General features: G+C 39.3%; 1 protein-coding gene across 1 annotated transcript; it reads right to left on the bottom strand.

The window, feature by feature from the left end:
• Positions 1–6,726: 6,726 nt before the first annotated feature.
• Positions 6,727–19,740, bottom strand: LOC148579085 (uncharacterized). The gene is made up of 2 exons (XM_088488441.1): positions 19,237–19,740; positions 6,727–6,843 (listed from the first exon to the last, which is right to left on the bottom strand). The coding sequence occupies exons 1-2, from the start codon at positions 19,738–19,740 to the stop codon at positions 6,727–6,729; spliced, it is 621 nt and encodes a 206-aa protein (XP_088344567.1).
• Between the last annotated feature and the right edge of the window lie 676 nt (positions 19,741–20,416).

Genomic DNA, 20,416 nt, shown 5'->3' with positions numbered 1-20,416 from the left:
AGCTGCTAGAATCTCATTAGAGATGGCAGACAACTCAAGATAATAGGCTTATGGACTAGTAGAGGACGTGTTAGTAAAGGTTGAAGGCCTTTACATCCCTGCTGATTTCATAATCGTAGACACTGGGAGGGACGAGGATGAATCCATCATCCTTGGAAGACCCTTCCTAACCACAGCAAGAGCTGTGATTGATGTGGACAGAGGAGAGTTGGTCCTTCAACTGAATGAGGACAACCTTGTGTTTGAAACTCAAGGATCTTCTTCTGTAACCATGGAGAGGAAGCATGAAAAGCTTCTCTCACTGCAGAGTCAATCAAACCCCCCACAGTCAAACTCTAAGTTTGGTGTTGAACCCCCACATTCAAACTCTAAGTTTGGTGTTGGGAGGTTCCAAGCTTGCTCTGATTATCTGTGAGGCTCTATGGGAGCTCACTGTCAAGCTATTGACATTAAAGAAGTGCTTGTTGGGAGGTAACCCAATGTTATTTAATCATATCTATTTTATTTTCTCTTTGTTATTTCATGTTTTATTAGGTTGATGATCATGTGGAGTCACAAAAACTTCTGAAAAATCAAAAACAGAATGAAAACCAGCATTAAAAATAGCACACCCTGGAGGAGAGCAGTCTGGCGTTCAAACGCCAGAAACAAGCATCTGTCTGGCGTTTAACGCCAGAAACAGGCACCAAGCTGGCGTTTAATGCCAGAAACAAGCATCTACCTGGCGTTAAATGCCAGAAACAAGCTACATTTGGGTGTTTAACGCCAGAAACAGGCAGCGGTCTGGCGTTAAACGTCAGGATTGCACAGCAAGGGCGTTTTACACGCTTAATTGGAGCAGGGATGTTAAGTCCTTGGCCCCACTGGATCTGTGGACCCAACAGGATCCCCACCTCTTCTTCTCTCTTCTTCACACCTTTCTACAACATTCTTCCCCAAAATAACCTCCACCAATCACCTCTAATTCCCCTCCAAAACCATCATACAACCCACCTACACCCACCCACTCAAATTCAAACCATCACTCTTTCCTTTTCACACATCCTAACCACCTAAACCCCCCTGGCCGAACCATTCACACACCTCCATCTTCTCCTTCTCTTCTTCTTCTCATCCTTTCTTTCTTCTTTTGCTCGGGGACGAGCAAACATTTTAAGTTTGGTGTGGAAAAAGTATTGCTTTTTTGTTTTTTCATAACCATTTATGGCACCTGAGGCCAGAGAAACCTCTAGAAAGAGGAAAAAAGGAAGACAAAAGCTTCCACCTCCGAGTCATGGGAGACGGAGAGATTCATCTCAAGGGTCCATAGCTCAGTAGTAGAGCATTTGACTGCACAATAAGAGAGCCCACTCATGGACCTCAACAAGAGCATGAGGAATTCCCTCACCAAGAAATCCATGAGATACCTCAAGGGATACATTTTCCTCCACACAACAATTGGGAGCAACTAAGGATAGGAGCACCAAAATCACTAGGGATGGAGCAACAAAGGCAAGGAAGAGACATAGAGGAGCTCAAGAGCACCATTGGTTCTTCAAGAAGAGGAAGACGTCACCCTCACTAAGGTAGACTCATTCCTTAATCTCCTTGTGTATTCATTTTCTGTTTTTCGGTTTTTGAGCCTTATGTGTTATTTATGTTTGTGCCTTTACTACATGATCATTAGTGTCTAAGTGTCTATGCCTTAAAGTTATGAATATGAATCCATCACCTCTCTTGAATGAAAAATGTTTTAATTACAAAAGAACAAGAAGTACATGGTTTCGAATTCATCCTTGAAACTAGTTTAATTATTTTGATGTGGTGACAATACTTTTTGTTTTCTGAATGAATGCTTGAACAGTGCATATGTCTTTTTGAAGTTGATGTTTATGAATGTTAAATATGTTGGCTCTTGAAGAATAAGGAAAAAGGAGACATGTTATCTAATAATCTGAAAAATCATAAAAATGATTCTTGAAGCAAGAAAAAGCAGTGAATACAAAAGCTTGCAGAAAAAAAATAAAAAAAATATATAGCGAAAAAAAAAGAAAATAGAAAAAGAAAAAGCAAGTAGAAAAAGCCAAAAGCTCTTAAAACCAAAAAGGCAAGAGCAAAAAGTCAGTAGCCCTTAAAACCAAAAGGCAAGGGTAATAAAAAGGATTCAAGGCTTTGAGCATCAGTGGATAGGAGGGCCTAAAGGAATAAAATCCTGGCCTAAGCGGCTAAACCAAGCTGTCCCTAACCATGTGCTTGTGGCGTGAAGGTGTCAAGTGAAAACTTGAGATTGAGCGGTTAACGTCAAGGTCCAAAGCAAAAACAGAGTGTGCTTAAGAACCCTGGACACCTCTAATTGGGGACTTTAGCAAAGCTGAGTCACAATCTGAAAAGGTTCACCCAGTTATGTGTCTGTGGCATTTATGTATCCGGTGGTAATACAGGAAAACAAGGTGCTTAGGGCCACAGCCAAGACTCATTAAGTAACTGTGTTCAAGAATCAACATACTAAACTAGGAGAATCAATAACACTATCTGAACTCTGAGTTCCTATAGATGCCAATAATTCTGAACTTCAATGGATAAAGTGAGATGCCAAAACTATTCAAGAGGCAAAAAGCTACAAGTCTCGCTCATCTTATTGGAGCTAAGTTTCATTGATATTTTAGAATTTATAGTATATTCTCTTCTTTTTATCCTATTAGAACCCATTAATTTGTGTATTAGATTACGAATCGAGAGGAATCGTGGAGTTGCTTGGGGACAAGCAACAATTTAAGTTTGGTGTTGTGATGAGCGGATAATTTATACGCTTTTTGGCATTGTTTTTACATAGTTTTTAGTATGATTTAGTTAGTTTTTAATATATTTTTATTAGTTTTTAATTAAAGTTCACATTTCTAGACTTTACTATGAGCTTGTGTGTTTTTCTGTGATTTCAGGTATTTTCTGGCTGAAATTGAGGGACTTGAGAAAAAATCAAATTCAAAGGTTGAAGAAGGACTGCAGATGCTGTTGGATTCTGACCTCCCTGCACTCAAAGTGAATTTTCTGGAGCTACAGAACTCCAAATGGCACGCTCTTAATTGCGTTGGAAAGTAGACATCCAGGGCTTTCCAGCAATATATAATACTCCATACTTTTTCTGAGTTTAGATGACACAAACTGGCGTTCAACGCCAGTTCCATGCTGCATTCTGGAGTTAAACGCCAGAAACAGGTTACAAACTGGCGTTCAACTCCAAGAGAAGCCTCTACACGTGTAAAGCTCAATGCTCAGCCCATGCACACACCAAGTGGGCCCCAGAAGTGGATTTCTGCATCATTTACTCATTTCTGTAAACCCTAGTAGCTAGTTTAGCATAAATAGGACTTTTTACTATTGTATTTACATCTTTTGGAACATCTTTGGAATATCTTTAGTTTCATCTTTAGATCACATTTGGGGGCTGGCCTCTCGGCCATGCCTAGACCTTGTTCTTATGTATTTTCAACGGTAGAGTTTCTACACACCATAGATTAAGGTGTGGAGCTCTGCTGTTCCTCATAAATTAATGCAAAGTACTATTGTTTTTCTATTCAATTCAAGCTTATTCCTATTCTAAGATATCCATTCGCACCCAAGAACATGATGAATGTGATGATTATGTGACGCTCATCATCATTCTCACTTATGAACGCGTGCCTGACAAACACTTCCGTTCTACATGCAAACAAGCTAGAATGAATATCTCTTAGATATCTAATACAGAGGATCGAGTCCGAGATATTAGAATCTTCGTGGTATAAGTTAGAACCCATGGACGGCCATTCTTGAGATCCGAAAAGTCTAAACCTTGTCTGTGGTATTCCGAGTAGGATCTGGAAAGGGATGGCTGTGGCGAGCTTCAAACTCGCGAGTGCTGGGCGTAGTGACAGACGCAAAAGGATAGTAAATCCTATTCCAGTATGATCGAGAACCGACAGATGATTAGCCATGCAGTGACAGTGCATTGGACCATTTTCACAGAGAGGATGGGATGTAGCCATTGACAACGGTGATGCCCTACATACAGCTTGCCATGGAAAGGAGTAGGAATGATTGGATGAAGACAGCAGGAAAGCAGAGGTTCAGGAGGAATGAAAGCATCTCTATACACTTATCTGAAATTCTCACCAATGAATTACATAAGTATCTCTATCCCAGTTTATATTTTATTTATGTTTTTATTATTAATTCACCATAACCATTTGAATCTGCCTGACTGAGATTTACAAGGTGACCATAGCTTGCTTCAGGCCGACAATCTCCATGGGATCGACCCTTACTCACGTAAGGTTTATTACTTGGATGACCCAGTGCACTTGCTGGTTAGTTGTGCGAAGTTGTGATAAAGAGTTGAGATTACAATTGTGCGTACCAAGTTGTTGGCGCCATTGATGATCACAATTTCTGCGCACCAGCTATCAAATTCAAGAACTAAGATGTTCGACGTTCCAGTTTTTGATTAATTCGGAGGTGTTTAACGTACTGTGAAGTCTTACCTTCTCTCTGATGTATTGTCTCGTTGATATCCCCACTAAGTAGTTTGCTCCGATGGACAAAATGGACTTGGTTACTTGGTCCATGATTCCCTAACAGTATCACTTTTTGTCCTAGTCCGCGGTAACCTACTATGAAATCAATGGCTATTCTCTTTTACCTTTAATGTAGAACCTTTGATACTTGTAGCATTTCGTACGGCTTCTAGTGGTCTCTCTTTTCTTTCTTGTGCGTTCAATATGCAGTCACATAGATTGCCACTTCGTTCTTCACTTCTGGCTATTCAAAATATCTTCTTGGATTCGTGGTAGGTTTTAGAAATCTTAAGGTAAATTCGAAAATCCTCTCTTGTAAGCTTCGGGCAATAGTTTCTTATTTCAACTTCTGACCTCGACACATAACCCTCTCTTGGCATCTTTTTTATTCAACCGGCTTCAGCACTCTTAGTAGCTCCTTATCATCGTTATTGCACTCCTTAAGTCCTTGACTCTACTATATCTATTTCGGCATTAGGCATATAAATCTCTTCTTAGTTCCCTCTTGTTTTCCAGACTTCGACATCCTCAGTAGATCTTTATCATCTTCTTACGCTTCCTGCATTTCGTCCTTGCCACGTTTTAAGACCGCAATAGATTTAGTTTGACTCCTTTAGCTATACCCTTGATATCCAATTTAAAGTTCCAACTTACCTAGCCTTCCTTCCTCCGAAATTTATATCCAAGCATTTCCCCAGGAACTTCTTACTCAGGGCGTCCGTTACCACTTCACGATGTTGTATTTACACATATCCTAAACCCCTCTGGTAATGTATCGCACTAATTTTGAGTTGTTAAATAAGTTCGGGTATCCTGGTTACTGGATTTGGGGTTAATCCTTCTCTTAGAGTTCGAAAGCTCTCTTCATATTCGGGTATCCATGTAACCGGTGTATTTCTAGTGCGTTAAACTAATCATAGGCTTTGTGGTCGGCAAGAATTTAAAGCTTCAAAACTCTTTTTGACGGCGCACGCTTACATGCTTCATCTTTCGTGTCCAAAAGTCTTTCTCTTAAGGAATCAACATCTCAACAGTTGCAGCTATAATTTATACGTGATACTAATATAGGCTCAAGTTAATTTTCAAAAGGACATTAAGCTCAAAAAATGAATGAGCAATACAAACGGTGTTTGTAATAAATCAGAAGGAGAATCTTGTATATGGTTAATCAGGATTATACCGAAATGATGGAATGCACAAGAAAAGGAACCAAGGTGCATCTCAAGAAAAGAGTTCAAATTAAAGACCTTTGGTAGAAAGAACAGAGCGTACAGAGTCAAAGAAGTTTCAGCTGATTCTGAAGAACATGGTTTGCGAATAAGGGTAATTCTAGTCATAGCAAGCATATAAGATTCAAGGATTACGCGTTTATACCAAGACAAGCTCAGACTCATCCTGGAAGAAACAAAATTCATGCGCATAAGGAGTAAGGTTAGAAAGGTAATCAAGCCAATTAGGAAGAGTTCCAGATAGAATGTCAATGTAGGTTTCAAAAGAAGGATTAGATCAAGTCACGAAGGTTCGTTAGCACACTCTCTCTGCATAAGGTTTCCTACCGTTCTCTTCCCTCTTCTCCGGCATAACCGGCGCTTCCTACAAAGAAATAGTTGGTTAGATGATTCCCTCTTCTAGTACTTCCTTCCACTCAATCCTAAATTCTACCGATTATAATGAAGTCCTTACTTGTGGTGCGATTGAAGTTAATCCGGCTTCCGGTACTAAGCCCGAGTTCTGACACACCTACATGAATTATCTTAGAAACTCTCTCGTATAGGGATTTGGTTTCATCTTCACTTACCTCTTAACAATTAACAGCTAAAGGTTGAATTCGCTCTATTCCTCTTCCTCAAAGTTTCACCGTCACTGGATTCCAAACAATAACTCCGCGTAACCCTCAACACTCTTGATTCCTTAGATACGGTCCAACCTGCTTCCACTATACGGTCCAACCTGCTTCCACTATGTCACTTAATCCTTAACCTTCAAAAGCCTAACCACTCCTCCAAGTTAGCTATGTATCACTCCATCTTAACAACCAATAGTTTTCGACTAATTAGCGACTTGGACCTCATGATTACTGAAACTTGTCATGCGTCACGAACGAATATTACATATCAATGGTACACAAGGAAGTTAAAAATTCAACTGCTGGTTTATAATTACCTCGGGTCTGAAAATCGAATTCGGTTGTATCCTAGCCTTTCTTGTGTGGACAATTTCGAAATACATGCCCTGGCCTCCCGCACTTGTAACGTACACCTAATCCGGCCCTGCATGGTCTATTTGGATGGTACTTCTTGCATCTTGGACACTAATGAGCGGATAATTTATACCCTTTTTGGTATTGTTTTTACATAGTTTTTAGTATGTTTTAGTTACTTTTTATTATATTTTATTAGTTTTTATGCAAAAATCACATTTCTAGACTTTACTATGAGTTTGTGTGTTTTTCTGTAATTTCAGGTATTTTCTGGCTGAAATTGAGGGCCCTGAGCAAAAATCTGATTCAGAGGCTGAGAAAGGACTGCAGATGCTGTTGGATTCTGACGCTCCTGCACTCGAAGTAAATTTTCTAGAGCTACAGAAGCCCAATTGGTACGCTCTCAATTGCGTTGGAAAGTAGACATCTTGGATTTTCCAGAAATATATAATAGTCCATATTTTTTCTGAGATTTGATTGCCCAAACTGGCGTTCAAACGCCAGTCAGAGACCCTTTTCTGGCGTAAAACGCCAGAACTGGCACCAGAACTGGAGTTAAACGCCCAAACTGGCATTCAAGCTGGCGTTTAACTCTAGAAATGGCCTATGCACATGTAAAACTCAATGCTCAGCCCAAGCACACACCAAGTGGGCCCCGGAAGTGGATTTCTGCACTATCTGCACTTAGTTACATATTTTCTGTAATCCCTAGTAACTAGTTTAGTTTAAATAGAACTTTTCCTATTGTATTATAGAACTTATGCCACTTTAAACATTTGGGAGGCTAGCCATTCGGCCATGCCTAGACCTTTTTCTCTTATGTATTTTCAACGGTGGAGTTTCTACACCTCATAGATTAAGGTGTGGAGCTCTACTGTTCTTCATGAATTAATGCAAGTACTATTGTTTTTCTTTCAATTCACGCTTACTTATTCTCTAAGACATACTCTCAAACTTAATTCAGTTAAGTCAGAATGAAGGGGTGACCCGTGACAATCACCCACTATCTTTGTTACTCGCTTAGCCAAGATCCGCGTGCCTGACAATCACAAGCGGTCTACATGATGTTCAACGTAGTCATTGGACGACAGCCGGAGTATATTCTCTTGGGTCTCTAATCCACAGACCAAGTCCGTGAGATTAGAACCTTCGTGGTATAGGCTAGAACCAATTGGCAGCATTCCTGAGATTCGAAAAGTCTAAACCTTGTCTATGGTATTCCGAGTAGGATCTGGGAAGGGATGACTGTGACGAGCTTCAAACTCGTGAATGTTGGGCACAGTGACAGTATAAAAAAGGATAGAGAGATCCTATTCCGATGCTAGGGAGAACCGACAGATGATTAGCCGTACGGTAGCTGTACCTGGTATTTTTCATCCGAGACAAGAAATCTGATAGTTGATTAGCCGTGCAGAAACCGTACCTGGTATTTTTCATCCGAGAGGATCATACAGCTTGCCATGGAAAGGAGCACGCATGATTGGATGAAGACAATAAGAAAGCAAAGGTTCAAAACCAACAAAGCATCTCCAAACGCTTATCTGAAATTCCCACCAATGAATTACATAAGTATCTTTATTTTATTTTATGTTTTATTTATCTTTTAATTATCAAAACTCATAACCAATTGAATCCGCCTGACTAAGATTTACAAGATGACCATAGCTTGCTTCAAGCCGACAATCTCTGTGGGACCGACCCTTACTCACGTAAGGTATTACTTGGACGACCCAGTGCACTTGCTGGTTAGTTGTGCGGAGTTGTGAAAAGTGTGATCACAATTTCGTGCACCAAGTTTTTGGCGCCGTTGCCGGAGATTGTTCGAGTTTGGACAACTGACGGTTCATCTTGTTGCTTAGATTGGGTAATTTTATTTTATGTTTAAGCTTTTTATTTTTATTTTCTAAAAAATACAAAAAAAAATTGTTCTTCAGAATTTTTAAGAATGAATTCTAGAGCTTCTTGAGATGTTGAAGCCTAGCTGGCTGTTAAGCCATGTCTAATCTTTTGGACTGAGGTTTCCACTTTCCATTATAGAAAGGACATGTCTGTATTTGTTATGCTAAAGCTTGGCTGGCCATTTGGCCATGTCTAATTCTTTTGGACCGAAGCTTTAGACTAACATTGCATGAATCCTGGAATTCTTATTAAAAATTTTGAATTTTTTTATTTTCCTTTTCCAAAATAATTTCGAAAAAAAAAATTAATAAAATCATAAAAACCTAAAAAAATTTTGTGTTTCTTGTTTGAGTCTTGTGTCAAAATTTTAAGTCTGGTGTCAATTGCATGTCTTAAATTGTTCTTAAATTTTCAAAAATTCATCATATGTTCTTTCTTGATCTTCAAGTTGTTCTTGATGATTTTCTTTGTTTAATCTTGTGATTTTCTTGTTTTGTGCTTTTTGTTGTTTTTCATGTGCATTTTCGAATTCATAGTGTCTAAACATTAAAAATTTTTAAGTTTAGTGTCTTGCATGTGTTTCTTTTCTTAAAAAATTTTCAAAAATATGTTCTTGATGTTCATCATGATCTTCAAAGTGTTTTTGGTGTTCATCTTGACATTCAAAGTGTTCTTGCATGCATTATTTGTTTTGATCTTAAATTTTTATATCTTATGTCATTTTGTTGTTTTTCTCTTTCTTCATTAATTCAAAAATAAAAAATAATATCTTTCCCTTATTTCACTCATAAATTTCGAAATTTTGGGTTGACTTAGTAAAAAAATTTCAAAATTTAGTTGTTTCTTGTTAGTCAAGTCAAAATTTCAATTTAAAAACTTTATCTTTTCAAATCTTTTTCAAAAATCAAATCTTTTTCATTTTTCTTTCATGTTTTCTAAAATTTTTTTTTATTAATTTTCAAAATCTTTCTCTTAATTGTATTTCATAATTTTGGAAATTATTGCTAACATTTAATGTTTTGATTCAAAAATTTCAAGTTTGTTACTTTCTTGTTAAGAAAGGTTCAATCTTAAAATTCTAGAATCATATCTTTTAGTTTCTTGTTAGTCAAGTCATCAACTTTAACTTTCAAAATCAAATCTTTTTAAATTTATTTTTCAAAATAAATTTCAATCATATCTTTTTCAAAACTTAATTTCAAAATCTTTTTCTAACTTCTTATCTTTTCAAAACTTATTTTCAAATCTTTTTCAATTAACCACTTGACTTGTTTGTTTTAATTTTAAAAAGTTTACTATTTCTTATCTTTTTCAAAACCACCTAACTACTTTTCTCTCTCATTAATTTTGAAAACTAACTAACCACTTTTTCAAAATTCTTTCTAATTAACTAATTGTTTTAAATTCTAATTTTATTTTATTTCTTTTCTTAAATTTTGAATTCTAACTTAATTAATTAAATAAAAATAAAAAATTATTTTTCTTCTCCCTCTTTTTAAAATTCGAATACTCTCTCTCTCTCATCTCTTTCTATTTATTTAATTATTTACTAACACTTCTCCTCTACTCATAATTCGAACCCTCTTCCTCTCTCTGTGTTCGAATTCTTCTTATCCTCTCTCTACCTCATTCTTCTATTCTTCTATTCTTCTACTCACCTAAAGGAATCTCTATACTGTGACATAGAAGATTTCTCTTCTTTTCTGTTCTCTTCTTTTTCATATGAGCAGGAACAAGGATAAGGATATTCTTGTTGAAGCTGATCCTGAACCTGAAAGGACTCTGAAGAGGAAGCTAAGAGAAGCTAAAGCACAGCACTCCGGAGAGGACCTTACAGAAATTTTTGAAAAAGAAGTAGACATGGCAGCCGAACCCAATAACAATGGTGGAGATGCAAGGAAGATGCTTGGTGACTTTACTACAGCAACTTCTGACTTCTATGGAAGAAGCATCTCAATTTCTGCAATTGGAGCAAATAACTTTGAGCTTAAGCCTCAATTAGTTTCTCTAATACAGCAGAATTACAAGTTTCATGGACTTCCATTGGAAGATCCTCATCAGTTCTTAGTTGAATTCTTGCAGATATGTGATACTGTTAAGACCAATGGGGTCAATCCTGAGGTCTACAGACTTATGCTTTTCCCATTTGCTGTAAGAGACAGAGCTAGGATATGGTTGGACTCACAACCTAAAGAAAGCCTGAACTCTTGGGAAAAGTTGGTCAATGCTTTCTTGGCCAAATTTTTTCCACCTCAAAAGTTGAGCAAGCTTAGAGTGGAAGTCTAAACCTTCAAATAGAAGGAAGGTGAATCCCTCTATAAAGCTTGGGAAAGATACAAGCAATTGATCAGAAGGTGTCCTTCTGACATTCTTTCAGAATGGAGCATCTTATGTATATTCTATGATGGTCTGTCTGAATTGTCCAAGATGTCATTGGACCACTCTGCTGGTGGATCTCTCCATCTGAAGAAAACACCTGCAGAAGCCTAGGAACTCATTGAAATGGTTACAAATAATCAGTTCATGTATACTTCTGAAAAAAATCCTGTGAATAATGGGATGACTTAGAAGAAAGGAGTTCTTAATATTGATACTCTGAATGCCATATTGGGTCAGAACAAAATATTGACTCAGCAAGTCAATATGATTTCTCAGAATCTGACTGGATTGCAAGATGCATCCGGCAATACTAAGGAAGCCTCCTCTGAAGGAGAAGCTTATGACCCTGAGAATCCTGCAATGGAAGAGGTGAATTACATGGGAGAATCCTATGAAAACACTTACAATCCTTCATGGAGGAATCATCCTAATTTCTCATGGAAGGATCAGCAGAAGCCTAATCAAGGCTTTAATAATAATAATGGTGGAGAAATAGGTTTGGCAATAGCAAACCTTTTCCATCATCTTCTGAGCAACAGACAGAGAATTCTAAGCAGAGCCTCTCTGACTTAGCAACCATAGTCTCTGATCTATCTAAGACCACTCTCAGTTTCATGACTAAAACAAGGTCCTCCATCAGAAATTTGGAGGCACAAGTGAGTCAGCTGAGTAAAAGAGTTACTGAAATCCCTCCTAGTACTCTCCCAAGTAATACAGAAAAGAATCCAAAGAGAGAGTGCAAGGCCATCAATATACCCAAAGTGGCCAAACCTATAGAGGAGGAAGAGGCAGTGATTTCCAGTGAGGAAGACCTCAATGGACGTCCACTGACCACTAAGGAGTTCCCTAATGAGGAACCAAAGGAATCTGAGGCTCATACAGAGACCATAGAGATTCCACTGAACTTACTATTGCCATTCATGAGCTCTGATGAGTATTTCTCCTCTGAAGAGGATGAAGATATTGTTGAAGAGCAAGTTTCTCAGTATCTAGGAACAATCATGAAGTTGAATGCCAAGTTATTTGGTAATGAGACTTGGGAGGATGAACCTCCATTGTTCATTAATGAACTAAATGCCTTGGTTCAACAGAAATTACCTCAGAAGAAATCGGATCCCGGAAAGTTCTTAATACCTTGTACCATAAGCACCATGACCTTTGAGAAGGCTCTGTGTGACCTGGGGTCAGGAATAAACCTCATGCCACTCTCTGTAATGGAGAAACTAGGGATCTTTGAGGTACAAGCTGTAAGAATATCATTAGAGATGGCAGACAAATCAATGAAACAGGCTTATGAACTTGTAAAGGATGTCTTAGTGAAGGTTGAATGCCTGTACATTCCTGCTGACTTCATAATCCTAGACACTGGGAAGGATGAGAATGAATCCATCATCCTTGGAAGACCCTTCCTAGCCATAGCAAGGGCTGTGATTGATGTGGACAGAGGAGAGTTAGTCCTTCAATTGAATGAGGACTACCTTGTGTTTAAGGCTCAAGAATCTTCCTCTGTAACCATGGAGAAGAAGCATGAAAATCTTCTCTCAATACAGAGCCAAACAGAGCCCCCATACTCAACTTCTAAGTTTGGTGTTGGGAGGCCACCATTAAGCTCTGAGTCTCTACTGTGAAGCTCTCTAAGAGCTCACTGTCAAGCTATTGACATTAAAGAAGCGCTTATTAGGAGGCAACCCAACGTTATTTAATTATATTTATTTTTATAGACATTTGTTTTCCATTGTTATTTTGTGTTTTCTTTAGGTCGATGATCATGTGGAATCATAAAAACAGCTGTAGAATTAAAGCAGAATCAAAAACAGCATCAAAAACAGCACACCCTGGAGGACAGACTTACTGGTGTTTAAACGCCAGTAAGGATAGCAGAATGGGCGTTTAACGCCCAGTCTAGCATCATTCTGGGCGTTAAACGCCAGAATTGGCAGATAGACTAGCGTTTAATGCCAAAAAAGGGTGTCTGGTGTCTGGCTGGCGTTAAACGCCAGAATTGACAGACAGACTGGCGTTTAACGCCACCAAAGGGTGTATGGTTGGCGTTAAATGCCAGAAAAGGGCATCAGCCTGGCGTTTAATGCCAGGAAAGGTAGCAGAGCTGGCGTTAAACGCCAGAAATGGCACACAGAGGGCGTTTAAATGCCAGAAAGGTACAGGGACTAGAATTCCTTGACACCTCAAGATCTGTAGATCCCACAGGATCCCCACCTACCCCTAACTCACTCTCTCTCCTTTTCACACCTTTCCATAACACTCTTTCCCAAATACCCTTTACCTATCAAGTCCTACCATCTTTCCCATAATCTCTTCACCACTCACATCCATCCACTATTCCCCAAAAATCCCACCTACCTCATCATTCAAATTCAAAACATTTCCCTCCCAAACCCAACCCCTTCATACACGACTTCCCTCTCTCTCTTACCCTATAAATACCCCTCCTTACCACCTTCAATTTCACACATTATAAACACTTAAACCCCCCTTGGCCGAATCCAAAACACCCCTCTATCTCCTCCATTTCTCCTTCTTCTCCTCCTTTCTTTCTTCTTTTACTCGAGGACGAGAAAACCTTTTAAGTTTGGTGTGGGAAAAAACTCTGCTTTTTGTTTTTCCATAACCATTAATGGCACCTAAGGCCAGAGAAATCTCTAGAAAGAGGAAAGGGAAGACAATTGCTTCCACCTCCGAGTCATGAGAAATGGAGAGATTCATCTCAAAAGTCCATCAAGACCACTTCTATGAAGTTGTGGCCAAGAAAAAGGTGATCCCCGAGGTCCCCTTCATGCTCAAAAAGAGTGAATATCCGGAGATCCGACGTGAGGTTTGAAGAAGAGGTGGGGAAGCTCTCACCAACCCCATCCAACAAGTCGAAATCTTAATGGTTCAAGAGTTCTATGCTAATGCATGGATCACTAAGAACCATGATCAAAGTATGAACCCGAACCCAAAGAATTGGCTCACAATGGTTCGAGGAAAATACTTGGATTTCAGTCTGAAAACTGTAAGGTTGGCATTCAACTTGCCAATAATGAGAGAAGATCCTCATCCTTTCACTAGAAGAGTCAACTTTGATCAAATGTTGGACCAAGTCCTCATGGACATCTGTGTGGAAGGAGTGCAATGGAAGAGAGACTCCAAAGGTAAGCTAGTTCAACTGAGAAGGCTTGACCTCAAGCCCATAGCTAGAGGATGGTTAGAGTTCATCCAACGCTCTATCATTCCTACTAGCAACCGGTCTGAAGTTACTGTGGACCGGGCTATCATGATCCATAATATCATGATTGGAGAGGAAGTAGAAGTTCATGAGATCATATCTCTAGAACTATACATGGTGGCTGACAAGCCCTCCACTTTGGCAAGGTTAGCCTTCCCTCATCTTATCTGTAACCTATGCAATTAAGCAGGAATTGTCATAGAGGAAGACATCCTCATTGAAGAGGACAAACCCATCACTAAAAAGAGGATGGAGCAAATAAGAGAGCCCACTCATGGACCTCAACAAGAGCATGAGGAAGTCCCTCATCACTCAGAAATCCCTGAGATGACTCAATGGATGCATTTCCCTCCACACAACTATTGGGAGCAACTCAACACCTCTTTAGGAGATTTGAGTTCCAACATGGAGCAACTAAGGATGGAGCACCAAGAGCACTCCATTGTCCTCTATGAAATCAGAGAGGACTGAAGAGCCATAAGGGAGGAGCAACAAAGGCAAGGAAGAGATATTGAGGGGCTAAAACACTCCATAGGATCTTCAAGAGGAAGAACTAGCCGCTGTCACTAAGGTGGACCCGTTCTTTAATTTCCTTGTTATTTATTTTTCGTTTTTCGTTTCTATACTTTATGTTTTGTCTATGTTTTTGTCTTTATTACATGATCATTAGTGTTTAGTGTCTATGTCTTAAAGCTATGAATGTCCCATGAATCCTTCACCTTTCTTAAATGAAAAATGTTTTCTGAAAAAGAAAAAGAAGTACATGAATTTCGAATTCTATCTTGAAAATAGTTTAATTATTTTGATGTGGTGGCAATACTTTTTGTTTTCTGAATGAATGCTTGAACAGTACATATTTTTTATAGTGAAGTTTATGAATGTTAAAATTTTTGGCTCTTGAAAGAATAATGAAAAAGGAGAAATATTATTGATAATCTGAAAAATCATAAAATTGATTCTTGAAGCAAGAAAAAGCAGTGAAAAACACAAAGCTTGCGAAAAAAAAGAAGGCGAAAAATAAAGAAAAAGCAAGCAGAAAAAGCCAATAGCCCTTTAAACCAAAAGGCAAGGGTAAAAAGGATCCAAGGCTTTGAGCATTAATGGATAGGGGGCCTAATGGAATAAAATCCTGGCCTAAGCGGCTAAATCAAGCTGTCCATAACCATGTGCTTGTGGCGTGAAGGTGTTAAGTGAAAAGCTTGAGACTGAGCGGTTAAAGTCGTGGTCCAAAGCAAAAAGAGTGTGCTTAAGAGCTCTGGACACCTCTAACTGGGGACTCTAGCAAAGATGAGTCACAATCTGAAAAGGTTCACCCAGTTATGTGTTTGTGGCATTTATGTATTCGGTGGTAATACTGGAAAACAAAATGCTTAGGGTCACGGCCAAGACTCATAAAGTAGCTGTGTTCAAGAATCAACATACTGAACTAGGAGAATCGATAATACTATCTAAATTTTGAGTTCCTATGGATGCCAATCATTTTGAACTTCAAAGGATAAAGTGAGATGCCAAAACTATTCAGAAGCAAAAAGCTACTAGTCCCGCTCATCTAATTGGAACTAAGCTTCATTGATATTTTGGAATTTATTGTATTTTCTCTTCTTTTTATCCTATTTTTTTTAGTTGCTTGGGGACAAGCAACAATTTAAGTTTGGTGTTGTGATGAGCAGATAATTTATACCCTTTTTGGCATTATTTTTACATAGTTTTTAGTATGTTTTAGTTACTTTTTATTATATTTTTATTAGTTTTTATGCAAAAATCACATTTATGGACTTTACTATGAGTTTGTGTGTTTTTCGGTAATTTTAGGTATTTTTTGGCTGAAATTGAGGGACCTGAGCAAAAATCTGATTCAGAGGCTGAGAAAGGACTGCAGATGCTGTTGGATTCTGACCCTCCTGCACTCGAAGTAAATTTTCTAGAGCTACAGAAGCTCAATTGGTGAGATCTCAATTGCGTTGAAAAGTAGACATCTTGGGCTTTCCAGCAATATATAATAGTCCATACTCTTCCCGAGATTTGATGGCCCAAACTGGCATTCAAACGCCAGCCAGAGACCCTTTTCTGGCGTAAAACGCCAGAACTGGCACCAGAACTGGAGTTAAACGCCTAAACTGGCATCCAAGCTGGCGTTTAACTCTAGAAATGGCCTATGCACGTGTAAAGCTCAATGCTCTGTCCAAGCACACACCAAGTGGGCCCCGGAAGTAGATTTCTGCACTATCTGCACTTAGTTACTTATTTTCTGTAATCCCTAGTAACTAGTTTAGTATAAATAGAACTTTTTACTATTGTATTATAGAGCTTATACCACTTTAAACATTTGGAAGGCTGGCCATTCGGCCATGCCTAGACCTTTTTCTCTTATGTATTTTCAACGGTGGAGTTTCTACACCTCATAGATTAAGGTGCGAAGCTGTGCTGTACTTCATGAATTAATGCAAGTACTATTGTTTCTCTTTCAATTCACGCTTACTTCTTCTCCAAGATATACTCTCAAACTTAATTCAGTTAAGTCAGAATGAAGGAGTGACCCGTGACAATCACTGATGAGCGGGTAATTTATACGCTTTTTGACATTGTTTTTAGTATGTTTTTAGTAGGATCTAGTTACTTTTAGGGATGTTTTTAATAGATTTTGTGTTAAATTCACATTTCTGGACTTTACTATGAGTTTGTGTGTTTTTCTGTGATTTCAGGTATTTTCTGGCTGAAATTGAGGGACTTGAGCAGAAATCAGATTCAGAGGTTGAAGAAGGACTGCAGATGCTGTTGGATTCTGACCTCCCTGCACTCAAAGTAGATTTTCTGGAGCTACAGAATTCGAAATGGCGCGCTTCCAATTGCGTTGGAAAGTAGACATCCAGGGCTTTCCAGCAATATATAATAGTCCATACTTTGGCCAAGAATTGACGACGTAAACTGGCGTTCAACGCCAGCTTTCTACCCAAATCTGGCGTCCAGCGCCAGAAAAGGATCCAAAACCAGAGTTGAACGCCCAAACTGGCACAAAAACTGGCGTTCAACTCCACAAATGGCCTCTTCACGTGCAACACTTAAGCTCAGCCCAAACACACACCAAGTGGGCCCCGGAAGTGGATTTATACATCAAATACTTACTCATGTAAACCCTAGTAGCTAGTTTATTATAAATAGGACCTCTTACTATTGTATTAGGCATCTTTGGATTACCTTATGATCCTTTGATCACGCTTTAAGAGGCTGGCCATCTCGGCCATGCCTGGACCTTCACTTATGTATTTTCATACGGTAGAGTTTCTACACTCCATAGATTAAGGTGTGGAGCTCTGCTGTTCCTCAAAGATTAATGAAAGTACTACTGTTTTCTATTCAATTCATCTTATTTCGCTTCTAAGATATCCATTCGCACCCAAGAACGTGATGAAGGTGATGATTATGTGTGACGCTCATCACCATCTCCCCTATGAACGCGTGCCTGACAAACACTTCTGTTCTACATGAATTAAGCTAGAATGAGTATCTCTTAGATCTCCTAACCAGAATCTTCGTGGCGTAAGCTAGAATGATGGCGGCATTCAAGAGAATCCGGAAGGTCTAAACCTTGTCTGTGGTATTCTGAGTAGGATTCAATAATTGAATGACTGTGACGAGCTTCAAACTCGCGAGTGCTGGGCGTTAGTGACAGACGCAAAAGGAGGGTGAATCCTATTCCAGCATGATCGAGAACCGACAGATGAATAGCCGTGCCGTGACAGGGTGCGTGAGCATATTATTCACTGAGAGGAGGGGATGTAGCCACTGACAACGGTGATGCCCTTGCATAAAGCCAGCCATGGAAAGGAGTAAGACTGATTGGATGAAGATAGCAGGAAAGCAGAGGTCCAGAGGAACGAAAGCACCTCCATTCGCTTATCTGAAATTCCTACCAATGATTTACATAAGTATCTCTATCCCTATTTTATTATATAATATTCGAAAACAACATTATCACTTTATATCCGCCTGACTGAGATTTACAAGGTGACCATAGCTTGCTTCATACCAACAATCTCCGTGGGATTCGACCCTTACTCACGTAAGGTATTACTTGGACGACCCAGTGCACTTGCTGGTTAGTTGTATCGAAGTTGTGACAGACTGTAAAACTAGATCAGAGCACCAAGCTTTGGAGCCATTACCAGGATTTGTTCGAGCCTGGAGATCACAATTTCGTGCACCAATCACCCACTATCTTCGTTACTCACTTAGCCAAGATCCGCGTGCCTGACAACCACAAGCGGTCTACATGATGTTCAACGTAGTCATTGGACGACAGCCGGAGTATATTCTCTTGGGTCTCTAATCCACAGACCGATTCCGTGAGATTAGAACCTTCGTGGTATAAGCTAGAACCAATTGGCAGCATTCCTGAGATCTAGAAAGTTTAAACCTTGTCTGTGGTATTCTGAGTAGGATCTGGGAAGGGATGACTGTGACGAGCTTCAAACTCGCGAATGTTGGGCGCAGTGACAGTGTGCAAAAGGATAGAGAGATCCTATTCCGATGCTAGGGAGAACCGACAGATGATTAGCCATGCGGTAGCTGTACCTGGTATTTTTCATCCGAGATGAGAAATCCGACAGTTGATTAGCCGTGCAGAAACCGTACCTGTTATTTTTCATCCGAGAGGATCATACAGCTTGCCATGGAAGGGAGCACGCATGATTGGATGAAGACAATAATAAAGCAGAGGTTCAGAAGCAACAAAGCATCTCCAAACGCTTATCTGAAATTTCCACCAATGAATTACATAAGTATCTTTATTTTATTTTATGTTTTATTTATCTTTTAATTATCAAAAATCATAACCAATTGAATTCGCCTGACTAAGATTTACAAGATGACCATAGCTTACTTCAAGCCGACAATCTCCATGGGATCGACCCTTACTCACGTAAGCTATTACTTGGACGACCCAGTGCACTTGCTGGTTAGTTGTACGGAGTTGTGAAAAGTGTGATCACAATTTCGTACACCAGGCACCTTAAGTCATCCAGTTCGGTACTAGTTTGCCCTTCTAAATTCGGATCCAGACAGTTTTTGTTCCTTTGGTCATTATTCCGGCGTTGGAAACGTGAAGCGACAAAATGATTCTTTTTGAAATTTTGGCTCCTAGGTGTAATATGCCCCTTTTTCTTTGGGAAGGGTTCCCGGCGATTACTCCTTGCTACCTCAATCCTCCTTGAGCTTTCTCCCGTTGCCTGACCCGGGTTAACTTGCTCTGGATAACCCACTGGTACCCCTGTAGTCGGAACATTATGTCCACCTTCATATTCATTATCACTTTCGTTGCCGGTTCCAGCTTGTGGTTCCATCCCATCGATCACTCGGATGGTCGCAGCAGCAACAGCACCAATGGCAGCAACAACACTCATCATTGCGATCACGATATCTGTCAAACTATCTACCGGTATGGTTACCTCATTAACTCTCCGTCTTCGACCTCGATTGCACTCACGACCGCGCCCACGAGACGCCATTTGGTTCCTGTTTATACCAAACAAGTGATATCAAGGTGATTAGTCTCAATATCTCAAGTCCAGTATTTCAAAGTCCCAGATGCATGCTCATGAGCATTCATGCCACATATACCAGTTAGATACCTTAAATAGCATGTATAAACACCCAAAGTATACCCAGAGGCATAATCAGTCCGTCCCTCAAGCTCTATAGAAATGAACTGCTCTGATACCATAATGTAACACCCTACCACACAAGGCTTTACACCTAGGATGTAAAACAAAGGTGGTGAGGCGCTACGACCTCTAAAATAAAATACATACGTATAATAGCAGAAAGAATATAATAAACTAGGAGCCTTAAAAAATGGGTAAAACAAAATCGCAAAATAAAAAGCGCAACGCTCAAGAGAAAGGATTACTTGCGTGCTAAGAAACTTAAAAGCTAATGATAGGAATAAGACAAGAGTCATAAGAGTGCCAAAAATGCAGAGGAACTAGCTTCTGACTCAGCATGCGAAGCCAAGGCTGGCCGGAGAATATTTATATATATATACATAAGAACCCCGAATATCCAAAATATAGAAACAAGTCCCTAACTCTCCTGTAGCCTCTATGAGGAACAAAATAAACAAGTTTAGCAAGCTAAGTACATGAGTCATATATACACAAACAGAGAACCCAAAATATCCCAAGG

This window comes from Arachis ipaensis, chromosome B10 (assembly GCF_059453495.1).
Source record: "Arachis ipaensis isolate K30076 ecotype BB chromosome B10, ASM5945349v1, whole genome shotgun sequence".
In the NCBI taxonomy this organism is placed as follows: Eukaryota; Viridiplantae; Streptophyta; class Magnoliopsida; order Fabales; family Fabaceae; genus Arachis; species Arachis ipaensis.
This window is presented reverse-complemented; position numbering and strand designations above follow the sequence as displayed.